We start from the raw sequence: 12214 nt of genomic DNA on the forward strand, positions 1-12214 counted from the left end.
AGGGAAAAGTCCTATTTTCATCAGGCCAAAGAGGAAAAAAAAGCAGATGACAGCTTGAAATTTTTCTCATTCTTTCTAAATGTGACAATGTGTCCCACAAAAGTGGATTTGCAAATACAACTTCGTCCTGTCGATGCTGCTACTGTTACACCACCCTAGCTGTAATAAACCTTTCCTCCACAGAGCAGAATCCATTTGACTGCTAGACACTTATCACTAAATGGATGGGGACTGCTGCTAGGAGGGTGTGGGTGCCCTTACCGATGGAAACCCCGCAGTGAGAGCCGCAGAGGTTGATGTTGCTCTCGGAGATGGCAGCCATGCGGATCTGGTCAAATGACCGCGAGAAGAAGGTGGCAAAGGTGCTGGCAAAAGGAACGGTCCTGTCACGAGTGGCACAACCAACTGCAATGCTCACCTGAAAGAGGGACATTGGACAAGAACAGTGAATTCCTCATTTATCAGTTGTTTCCAGGACACCATCTGTGGGACTTCTTGCCCTAAAAATTTAGCAAGAAGCTCTCAACGCAGATTAAAAACCTCTGTTTAGTCCTGCTTCTAATTGCTGGTGTTCTCAGAAAGGGAAGGAGGCAACTCAGCCTCCCAGTGTCTATCCTTCAGCATCTCCTCTGCTCCTTGCTTCAACTGCCAGCTGTTACTGTTATTCTTACTGGCAGCTTCTTTTCTTTATCTACTTCAAGCAGCCATTCACAGATTTTTAAGACTTATCCCCTCTTTCTTCTCCTGGATCAAAGGCTTACATTCTCAGTCCAACAGACATACTCTTGCTGTCTCCAGCAAACAAAAATCATCATTACTAAGAGGGAATGGATTTACCTGTGTTATTTGGACTGGTATTTACTAAAAGAGCCCTTCTTTAGCAAAATGGAAATTAAAACAAGGTTGCTAAATTGGTTATTGCTACAATTACCTCATACATTTATTTGAAAACAATTAGACCCTGCATTTTAAGGGGACTCACACTGAATGGTTATACTGATCTTTCAATAAACCAAGGGAGCAGTTACCATGTTCTGCTCAGCAATGTAGCACTCGATGTATCGGCTGGGATGTTCCTTCTTGAAGAGCTCTGAGAAGGTGGAGTTCTTTGTGTCGCCATCCAGAGCAATCACTCGATCGTTAGCGTGGCCCAGTTTTGCAAGCGCAACCCCGTAAGCTTTGCGGGTGGCCCACTGCAAAAGGGAAACACACCAGGGCTGCTGTAACTTGCTGCTTCTAGAGGCTTTTTTCTCTTCCTATTTCATTGTTTTCAAATGATAGCAGTATCAAAAGTACATACGAGAACGGTGACACACAGAACAGTAAACAAGCCCACAATGAAGCATTAGAAAATACATCTGTGCTGAAACTGGCAACTCCCCATCAATCCTGCTAGGAAATGTTTAAAACCTTGCTTTCCAATCATGGAAATTCACTGAACCTCAAGGAGTTTCTTCAATTTCAAATGCACATAAAGTAGTTTAGAAAATTGATAATGATCATGAAATGAAGAACGATTTGAATCTTCATATTTTAATGTATTTATATACCCTTTCAATACCCAGCAAGTTGATTGTCTCTGTCACACCACAGAAACAGGTGTTTGCCTACTGAGAATAGGTGGGTAGTTGAAATTGTGGCAAGGGATAACACACCTGCCATCCAGTTAAACAGTCTCACACTTTGAAATATCTGACAAACAGTGGAAAAGAAGGGAATACCTTTTCTCCCACTTTATAAGTTGGTGGAGATGGCATCTTAATGTTTCTAATATTTACTATAGGTGCATCTTCTTCTGGAAGGGCTGGAGAAAGCTTTTTCTTGTTTTGGATCCTGTCATCTATTTCCTGAATGACTTGTTCAGCCATATTTTTCGGAAGGGGCTTTCCATGCCAGCTTTCCTTATCTTCAACACCTGTGTATTTCAAAAAAACATTACAAGTAAGAAAAGTATAAAAACAATTTAGGTTTTTAGCTGCAGATTTTACCCAGATAAAAGTGCAACAGCGTATGACAGTCTAGTATTGTCTTCCAAGGAACAAATTACTTGAGCAATTACAGTGGTATTCAACTACATTACGACAAACACATTTAAACAAATAGGAGGAATTTTACATAATCAAATAACATATATTCCAAACTTGTGACAAAATCCCAGCATTTTCTACTGAAATTATTTGTAAATTGGCACCTAAAAGACCTGGTCCCTAAGTATGGCAGGAAGCAACCAGTAAATCAGCGTGAACACCTCCCATGAAATTTCAACAGTTAGGCCTATTTAAACAAACTCAGTTAAGTTTGAAACCACAGTTAACCAAGGTGTCCAATTCAAACAAGACCTGATGTTTTACAGCTTTATTTTAATAGCTTCTGATGACTCTTACCTGTGCACCTGGCACTAACAGCCAAATCACCTCTCTGGCTGACACACTGCTTTTCCCTAAGTCACTGCAAATAATGAACTTTGCTTGCTTATTCAATGAAAAGGGATGAAGATATTCACTGCTGTAATTAATATTTATCTGGTCAGAAAGGCAAGCTCACAGAGTGCTGCTAAAAGCTGTAGCTAAAGGGAATCACAGCAACCCTTGACACGCTGAGTGTGCATTTATTCCATCCCACGGACACAACACTCCAGAGCTGGCACACATCTCACTTGATAGGACCAAACCAATTTTCTCAGCAATGACGTTGCTGAGAGGTAGAGAAGTTGAAAGACCTTCTGCACGCTATTCCTCAGATGTGCAGGTTCCTTTACTGCAGCACTAGGTACCTATCACACCCACATGCATATGCAAAGCAGTCGTTGCTTTATTACCTGATATGCCTTTGCCTTTAAAAGTCTTTGCAATGATGGCTGTTGGCTGATGTTTGGCCTGGCCAAAGGCTTTGCAAAGCTCCTCCACACTGTGTCCATCCACGATGATGGCATGCCAGCTAAGAACACAAACAGATCAACTGTTTCTAAAGGGTTTTAGCATGTGACACTCTCTGGTAGTCAGCAATAACAATAACAAATACTAACTTCATTCCAGAGCAGTGTCTTTTTAAGAGACCCAAAGTATGCCAGAAACACGAACTAGCATTTATTTGAGACCATAAAAAATAGCACAGCCGCTTTTTTATAATGCAAAATGAGTCACAGGGGGATCAACAGCTATGAGCAAAATTCACAGCCCACAGATAGCTACATTTCTTCAGACATAATGGCCATTTTTAATCACAAGAGCAAATCAAACATCTAGAAATGAGATGAAAACTGACAATAGATGTTGATTAAAAAAACCCCAAACACTCTGGCATAATTTAGTTTCTATTGTATCTGACAATTTTTTGGCATGGGCTTTGCATCTCCATAGAAATATGAAACTAAATGAAAGCCAATACACAAAGAATTCTCTTACAAGTAATGCTCTCCATGCTGTTTTTTTCTGATCTACTTGTTATGATAGGACATGTGGTCACAGTTATAAATCTGAATTTAATGTGATAAAAACAGTTTTAAGGCCCCTAACAGATTTATCTGAGCAAGCAGTCCTTATTTTTCCTCAAAACCAACAAATTCTGCCACTATTTAATATCCCTGCTGCAGCCATAAAGTCGACCAATATCAGGCATTATGATAGACCATCTTCCTTGATGATGGAATCCTTTAGAGCTGAAAGGTCTTTTGAACAATTCTGAGAAGCAAATAAACATACATTTTCAAATGAGAGATTATCCTGAACTTCTCCCACTCACATACCCAAAGGCCTCGCAGCGTTTCTGGTAGATTTCAACGTGATGCTGCAGAGGAGCAGGGTCACTTTGTCCAAGACGATTAATATCAAATATAGCAACAAGATTATCAAGCTTGTAAAAGCCAGCAAAGGCCATTGCCTCCCAAACAGAGCCTTCAGATAACTCTCCATCTCCAAGCAGACAGTACACTCGATAGCTAGAAGAAATTAAAAATGAAAATAAATTAGGTTTGATGTGTAAGCACTACTAAATCAAAACTCCTCCAATAATTCATAGTAAGAATTCACATCATTTTTCTATCCCAAACTCAATTCCCATTGTTCACTGCATTCACCTCAGCTAAAGTTATGTAACCCTGGACAAATCAAATTAAAATCGTTCTGAGCTGTTACATGTTAGAAAAATAAGATGAGAAATACTGCACTCCTTTCCAAACCTTTGTCTCTAAAAAATCAAGTCTTAAGCCTCTCATTGCAAGGCTTGATGAAACAAACCCATTGAACACTGTCACTGTGACTCAGCAAGATCCTGAACAATGCAGGGACAGTTACCTCTGCTACCTCCTTCCTCCCATACACCCTCTGGGAGGACAACCAACAGGAATTATTTCAGGAAACTCTAAATTGTGGATGAGCTCAGCAATGGATTAAAGCATGCTACATAACAAATTCAGAGTTCAGGAAAAAGATAACCAACATGCTATGACTTTGTAGACTATTTCTCCAACCACTAAAGCCTTTTATTTAGGTAAAACTCAGTGAGCAGGAGTACTGCCTCATCTCTACCAAATTCAGCCACAGCATTTGTCTTTTACTACCACTCTTTTTCTGGATAACAAAACTTTGTAAATGTTTATTACCCACTAAAATTAAAAAAAGAATAGTAAACTAGCCTTCGAATACATACTTTTAAAACAAAATAATCGAGATGGCTGTCAGTGATTTTTTTTTACTCAACATGAAGCTAGAACAGACTTTTGATCTGATTCCCACCTGCCTTCAGCTAAATGTGAACTCCTTGCACTGAAGCTGCTCCCCAGTGCTGCACGCAAGACCACCTTTTCCTTTTGTCATGTAAGCACTGGTTAGATTTTTTCCACACGTAGCATCTGCTAAACTCAATTAAAATCAGCAAGTCATCTTTCACAGAAATGATTTCAAGCTAGTGAAGTGTAGGACACATTAACTGGGCAGCCTATGCTCAAATGTACTAGAACTGTCAAATAAAATATATCAACTGCATCAGGCTATTTTCCTCCTCATACAGATTTGCCTTTAGACATCTTCTTTTCTTGTGCACAAAACAAATGGCAGGAGCAGTCATTTTTGTCTCTGTGGAGTCGAGTGCCTTTCTGATATCATTTTGGAGCCCTACTTTATGATTCAATTATGCTATTATTGACCATAACAGTTCCTTATCCAACGTTCTCCATTATTTGTCATCTGACTTTGAACAGATATCTCCAGTTTCCACTTTCCTTCTAAAGGGACACATCCAGTCTCAAAATGGGTATCAGTTACTCTCTGGAAGTTAGAGGCTCCTCCAACAACTCACTGTCTTCTCTGCTCAGGAACATCAGCTTGCAATGCTGTCAGGTTACAAAAGAAAGACACTAATTGTTGCTAATCTTTAAACCCTTGGTAGTTTCACTGGTAACAGCTTTGTAATTATCATTTAAAACCTGAATCTGAAATTAGATTTGCGAATGGAGAACAGAATAAAGGAGAATCTGTCTTATCTATGTATGTATGATCTATCTATCTATCTATCTATCTAATTCATTTTAACAAAATTTTCCCAGTGAATGCCTACAATCATGAAATATGAAGATGGAATTACCTGGCTCTGTCAAAGAATTTGCCAGTGTATGCCATTCCACAAGCAGCACCAAGACCCTGCCCAAGGGATCCAGTAGCCACATCAGTGAATGCTTGTCTCTGAGAATAAAAAGACAACAATTACTTTACAGTTAAGAAACAGAGGAAGTAATTTCCAGTGTTAGAAGAAGATGGTTCAACATATATCAAAATGCAGCTTCTCAGCCACAACAATGTGCAAGTCCCTCTAAATCTTGCCTTGAACCTCTGATTTCCCTGCAATGCAGGTACCTTCATGATGACTGTCACAAGCTAACTGGGCTCTCTGAGAGGGAAAGGAATTTCTCAGCTATGCTTCAGATGGCAGCAGTTAAGAATTAATAATTTTGTGTAAAAAAGAATCAATTGAAACAACTGGCTGGGAATGGAAGGACCAATGAGGTGACCAAACTGGATATAAACTCTTGAAATACCTCAAAGCTGCTTAAAAGACAAGTGAAACCTGGATGGAACTTTATACAAACGTTTATAAAATGGAAAACATTGCCATGCAGGACTGTAGGGGAACTTTACTACAACAACAAAGGTAATTTTTACATGCTAGTTCAAACACAGTTCAAATTCAATTTCAGCTGTGAAGCCATGAATGCCATCATCCTTCTTTAGACTTCATAAAGAAATCTCTATCTTTCCTGTACTGTACAGCTGGCAATCAAAATTGCTGTGAAATACATGCACTTATTGTTTCACACGAAACATAATTTTGTATCAAAGATTATGAGCACTCACTGGCACTGGGTGTCCTTCTAGAACAGAATCAATTTTCCTCAAGTTCAGTAATTCTGCTTCTTGTAGAAAGCCAGCCTCTGCCCAAACAGAATATAAAATTGGTGCTGCGTGACCCTAGAGAGAAACAGATATTTTAAACAAAGAGCAAGTTTCACAAATCCCAAGTATCAAGACAAAACTCTACAAAGTTGACAAACCCTGAAATCAGGTTCTTGTGTGCATTAGGAAGGCACAGAGTTATTAAACAGTTTTACAATGTACACATCCACACTGATGCTTGTTTCCAAGTTCTCCATGCCCCTGCTTAGAGCACCCCAGCAGGATGAGCGGTGTTATCCTGCTAGAACTTCCTTCGATACAAATGTACTCAAGATTGAATGCAGAGTGACAACAGGCAAAGTTTTAAGCTTTGTACACTCAGACCTTTGTGGAGCAGTCATCTTCCACCCCTGGAGTCATCTGGAGTCAAGAGCATGCAGAGGTTTGAAGCCATTTAGCAACTCTGGACAGAAACCCTGATTAATTAGAGAGCTAAAGCAAACATGAGGAAGTGACTGTCTCAGTGCTTCACCACCTCAGCATCAACTGCTTGCTTCTCACTCAATTCCTTCTTTCAGAATGGCCACCAGAAATGGCAACAGTTACATCCAGCACAAGGACATTCACCATGGCTACACAGCACTACTGTGAGCCACCACTTGAGGAATTCTGCCTCAGAGATGGAATGTGCCTCACTGGAGCACTTCATCTGCCATGTTTTACATCGTTATGTGTTCTGAAGGCCCCTCACCTGCCTTTTTGTCATATGAACAATACATCCCCGTGATTTACAAAGGCACTATGTAAAAGGGGACAGAAACACTAACAGCCAGCACAGACTGGGCCTTTAAGTGTTTTCTGACCCACAGTGGCTTCAGAAGTAGCACTGACTTTAGTATCATACTGGCACAGTAGGAATGCAAACTACAAACTACTCACTAACCTGCCCTGTTTCATGTAATGCTCCCTGAGAAGCTGGCAGGAATTAGTGCCCACTGTGATGTGGCTGCAGGCAGAACAGCAGGGCTGCATTTAACAAGAGAGCACAAAAGCCAACTGCAACTGCCTCATTAGAAAATTGGTTATGCCAAAATAAAACAGACCTGATCGATTTTATAGACAATATAGTAACATTTATTATTTAACATAGTGAAGTTAAGACTTACCAGGACACATTATACACACCCTTTTAAACTGTTTTTAAGTTATGCTACAACTTATTTCAGCCAGCTTTTGTCTTTCTGAAGCAGACAAATTCCAGGCTCCCAAGTATTTCCAACAGACTTCTATGCAGATGTAAGTAAGCACAAGTCAAGAAGACAATTTAATCCACAGACAGACAGCTCTTTGCTACAGACTGCAACAGGACAGCAGAACAGTAATTATTTATTTACCTTTGAAAGAACAAACCGGTCGTTGCTCGCATTTCTGGGGTCTTGCACTTTGTACCTCATGGTATGGAAAAACAGCACAGACATAATCTCTGCTGCACTGCAACATGATGTAGGGTGGCTACAAGTCAAGAAGACCCAAGATTACCACTTGTGTTATAGTTTGCTCAGGACTGTATCTTTAAAATATCACTTTATCAGACCCCAACTCCTCAGCATTAAACCACACAAGTCTGAAGTGTCTGATACCCCACCCCTGTGCCGTTCCCCAGTGCCCATCAGTTGTACTTTGAGACAAGGGGAGCCTCTGATCTAGTTGAAGTGGATGTTCAATCTAGACCCTGCTGACACAGCTCAAGGACTTATCTTTCAGAGCTCTCCCTTCTTCTCCATGCCAAGGATCACCACCTGAAGGGGTGACTAAAGCACAAGGACCTGTGTCAGTCTGGGCCTGAAATCAGACTCCACTGATTTATCTGGCAGCAGAAATTCACACCAATGCAGAGGAAACAAGGACAGCTTTCCACAGTACTGGAGCCACTCGCTGAGTGGAGGAATGAAAAGCATCAGGACTTGTTCAGGCTCTGATGCACATGCAGGGATTGGTAATGCAAGATTAACTTTTGCAGAAAGTTCTGGAACATTTATAATTGTATAATTTAGGAACCATCTCACTGTACCACATTAGAACTGACAGAATAATAATTCTGATTTCTAAAGAGGACATTAAATAATGCAATTCTTGTTTTCATCTTCTACTGAAACTGGATATGGAAATTTACTGTCTTCAGTAAACACCCAGATGCACATTGTAAAATACTAAATTGCTTAATCTTTGGCTAAGAGAGGAACCAACATTTTCTACATTTACATCTTTATGAGTTTGAAATATTGTATGAGTTGGTTGATCAAACATTTTGAAGTATCTGGGATAGCCTTTCCCTATCCCAGAACAATCTGGGATAACATTCTTCAACAGCAGCACGAATTCATACTTTAACTTGCGTTAGGAATACACAGGCCCATTTCAGAGGCAACTGGGCCATAAAGTACCAATAAGTGAATATAAAGTTATGTGAAGAGGGTATTTGCAAGTGGCAAATATGGAGATATTCCACGTCAAGGTACATATTTCATCTGAAGTGCAATAGAAGAGCACAGAATTCCTTTTATTTATCTACATTACTGTAATTTATGTAATGATCACTGTAGTTCTTATGCACCTGGAAGGGGTGGCACTACTTGACCAGCCTTGGCTTTTCACTTGCCATAAAGCTTAAAAGGGGTAAGGAGGCTCTTTAAAAACCTTTCTTGAGTGTGGAAAATAGCATTTTTCAGATTCTACTGGTGTAAACAGCATCATTTTTGACATCAGCCGTTGCTATGGAAGTACAGGAAAGTAAATGATGAACAGTAAGAAGGTTGAAAATGCAGCTTCATCTCACTTTCTCTTCTACCAACATTTACTTTTCCTCTTTAGCAGGATATTCTTAAAATAGTTGATCCTACTTGTAGAACAGGACAAACTGACTATGAAAGTGTCACTTTTGTTTCCCACATGTACATTTACCATGCATGTTAGCATTAGACAACACTTTCAGTAGAACTTTCATCAGAATATTTTCTTTTGATAGCAATAAACCTTCCCGCCCAACATCCCCAACATAACTGTAATAAGAGAATAAAAACATGCAAAACACTAGCAAAATACAAATTATGGTTAGTGTCCATCCCTTAGTAAGTACTCACACACAGGGAACCAAGAGAATTAGCTTTAAACCATGGTTCAAACATATTAGTAAATATTTATGTATTTGAGTTAATCAATAAGCCTTACATGCTTGTTTAAAGCTTTCATTCCTTTAATTTTATTAACTTTATACTTAACCATACTTCTATGAACTCCTGGTCTTGATTAAAAAAGTTTTAAACCACCTAAAATGGTAGCGTGTGGAAATAAAAAAAGTAGAAAAATTTAATAAATTACCTGAAAATTGGGGAAAAAAAAATCTTGTTAAAACTGCAGGTTAATTAAATGAATTTCTACTAACAGAAATAACAAAAAAGCCTTAACTTTGAAATACAGTCCTTCAGTAGGAAACCAAACCAAAGTACCCTAGAATACCAAAATCCTGGATCCACATAAAGCCAGGGTAAAATGATGACTCCAAATTAGCTTTGTGGGGTTTTTTTATTACTCTGCATCAATTAATATTTGTTCCATCTACATGTGTCCACTCATTTCAACTAGAAAGGATAGTGGTAGAAAGCTAAAATGGAACACTGAGTCAAAACTAAAAAAAAAAGAAGAAAAAATAATCTGCAACAAGTGATCACACCACATATTATGACACTTAACTGCCTCTTAAGAAACTCTTGCAACTTCCACTTTTAAGAATGTATCTATCCTGCTCTAGGAAGCCAAGGCACTGTTTCAAAACTGCAGAAATTTATCATCAGCTACAGGACTCTACTCATTTCAATGGAAACGTGTGCACTACTTATCTAAAAGAAAAAGCTCTTCCACGCCCCAAAGCAAGTATGTTCAATCTTTACAACTAACTTAATAGAATTTTTTGCCCACGTAAGTAATTTTGAACACAAATTTTTTTTCCAGTTCACTGAATTTTTCCACTCCAGCTGGTGAAGTACTCAAAGTGATGTGTTTGAGCAACTTCAGGATTAGACTGACTTAGCTCTTGTCCAGGCAAAGGCTGTACTTCCTTTAACAAAAGGTAAAACAAGTAAAGACTGCAAGAACTGGTGTGTCATATTTACCACACCACCACTTGTGTTGCAATACATGTCACAGTTCACAGAAATTACTTCCTTGAAAGTAACAGGCAGGTTCTGTTTTCTCTGAAGTGCTTTTATTGCAAGTATTTCCCTCCAATTTTACAAACTACACCTTTAACAAACATGCATTTCCTTAACAAATCAAAGCCATCATGACAATTCACTTTTTAAATTAACTAAGCTTCTATTTAAACTTAACTTGCATTCTAACATCTTTTCCCATCCTCAGTGCACACCAACAATTTAAACAAAGTACATTGTCTCAGTTTTTGGAAAACATATTCATAATGCACAGCTGCTTTAGAAATGTCCATGCTTTGCTTAACTCCACAACAGACTGAATGTCTTTTGGGCACGTTACCACACCACCATCTTGACAACCAAATCTTATTAAGAAAATATATTACTTGTCAACAGAATCTTCCCTCAAGAGCCCATCTTTCATAATCTGCTTGTTATCAGGTTGTGTAATAATTTCAGACTACACAACTCCAATGGCAGAATAAACCAGAGGGATTAATGAAATGCCTTTGTGCAAGAAGGAGTCAGTGTTGTAGCAAATGTGAACCAGGGAATAAAAAGCTTGAGTAAAACTACTTTTGCTGTCTCTTCATCAATATGGTGAGAATGGTTTTACTGGTGAATTTCATGGATCGCGGAAGAGAAACAGAGGCTGTAGTGTGATCCTTACTCTTAAACAGCACATCAGACAAAACAGAGATTTTATCTGTTGATTAGACAACTGATACCATACATCCCTGTGGCCTGCTTAAAATACATACTGGAAGCTGAACACAGAAGCCCAAGCTCTACAAAGCACAATTTTTCACTTCCACACAAACTTGTGTAATACTGTACACTGTAGCTCTGAAACAAATCAAGAACTAAAAGGACAATTGTTGGGTATCCCACACTTCTCTCTCCAGACTGGACCCAACAAGACACAGATTTGTAAAAAAGCACTGCTCTGACTCGCCGAGAGGTTTCCCGCGTCCAACACCCCATTTCACAGGAAGAACCACAGCAGCGCTTTCATTTGCTGTCTGCAAACGGAACGAGTAAAGTTCAGCTTCGAGAGCCATGTGAGGCAGCTCATGCCAGGCACAGGGTGGGGACTGTAAGGCAATTCAAAGAAGCTTTATAATATTTTACACACCACCCTCCTTCACACAAACCTCAGCATCCAAGCGATTCCTTCAGATTTTTTTTAAACACTGCAGCTAGTTTCAAAGAGGTCCAAAGGAGGAAATTGCAACAAGATGGGATATATGTGAAAAAAAATCCAGCACTTTATATGGAAGCATTCATATATTATTCAAGCAGAAAAAGTGGCTTTAATTTTACATGACTAAAAGCGGATTGTTTGCAGAGATTTTTTTCCATAGGTAAAGCACGATCAAAGAAAGGATAACCCTGGAATCTGCACACATCAGAGCCCACACTAAATCCTGTCCAGAGGCCTGAATAAACTGCCCATTGGAGACCGCGGGCATTGCACAGATAATCCCACTTGGGCTCACTTGAAATTCTGTGCAGAATTAGTTCCAACTGACGGGCACGCAATGAAAAAGAAGCCGCTTGCGCCTCGGGCACAAATTCTTTGGTTTCCAGTCCTGCACCAACTTAGCATTCCCGGCCTCT

The 12214-nt window shown here is 39.3% G+C and overlaps 1 protein-coding gene across 1 annotated transcript in view; it reads right to left on the bottom strand.

Annotated features, from left to right (window-relative positions):
* TKT (transketolase) overlaps positions 1-7935 on the bottom strand; it is a 17271-nt gene extending 9336 nt beyond the window's left edge. The window contains exons 1-8 of the mRNA XM_008632195.2: positions 7781-7935; positions 6348-6461; positions 5581-5678; positions 3746-3937; positions 2819-2937; positions 1722-1915; positions 1029-1193; positions 262-418 (exon numbers count right to left, since the gene is read on the bottom strand). Of these exons, the coding sequence (XP_008630417.1) occupies positions 262-418; positions 1029-1193; positions 1722-1915; positions 2819-2937; positions 3746-3937; positions 5581-5678; positions 6348-6461; positions 7781-7864 (1123 nt within the window). The 5' untranslated portion in view covers positions 7865-7935. The remainder of the gene's footprint in view (positions 1-261; positions 419-1028; positions 1194-1721; positions 1916-2818; positions 2938-3745; positions 3938-5580; positions 5679-6347; positions 6462-7780) is intronic.
* Between the last annotated feature and the right edge of the window lie 4279 nt (positions 7936-12214).

This window comes from Corvus brachyrhynchos, unplaced genomic scaffold, assembly GCF_000691975.1.
Source record: "Corvus brachyrhynchos isolate BGI_N302 unplaced genomic scaffold, ASM69197v1 scaffold4, whole genome shotgun sequence".
In the NCBI taxonomy this organism is placed as follows: domain Eukaryota; kingdom Metazoa; phylum Chordata; class Aves; order Passeriformes; family Corvidae; genus Corvus; species Corvus brachyrhynchos.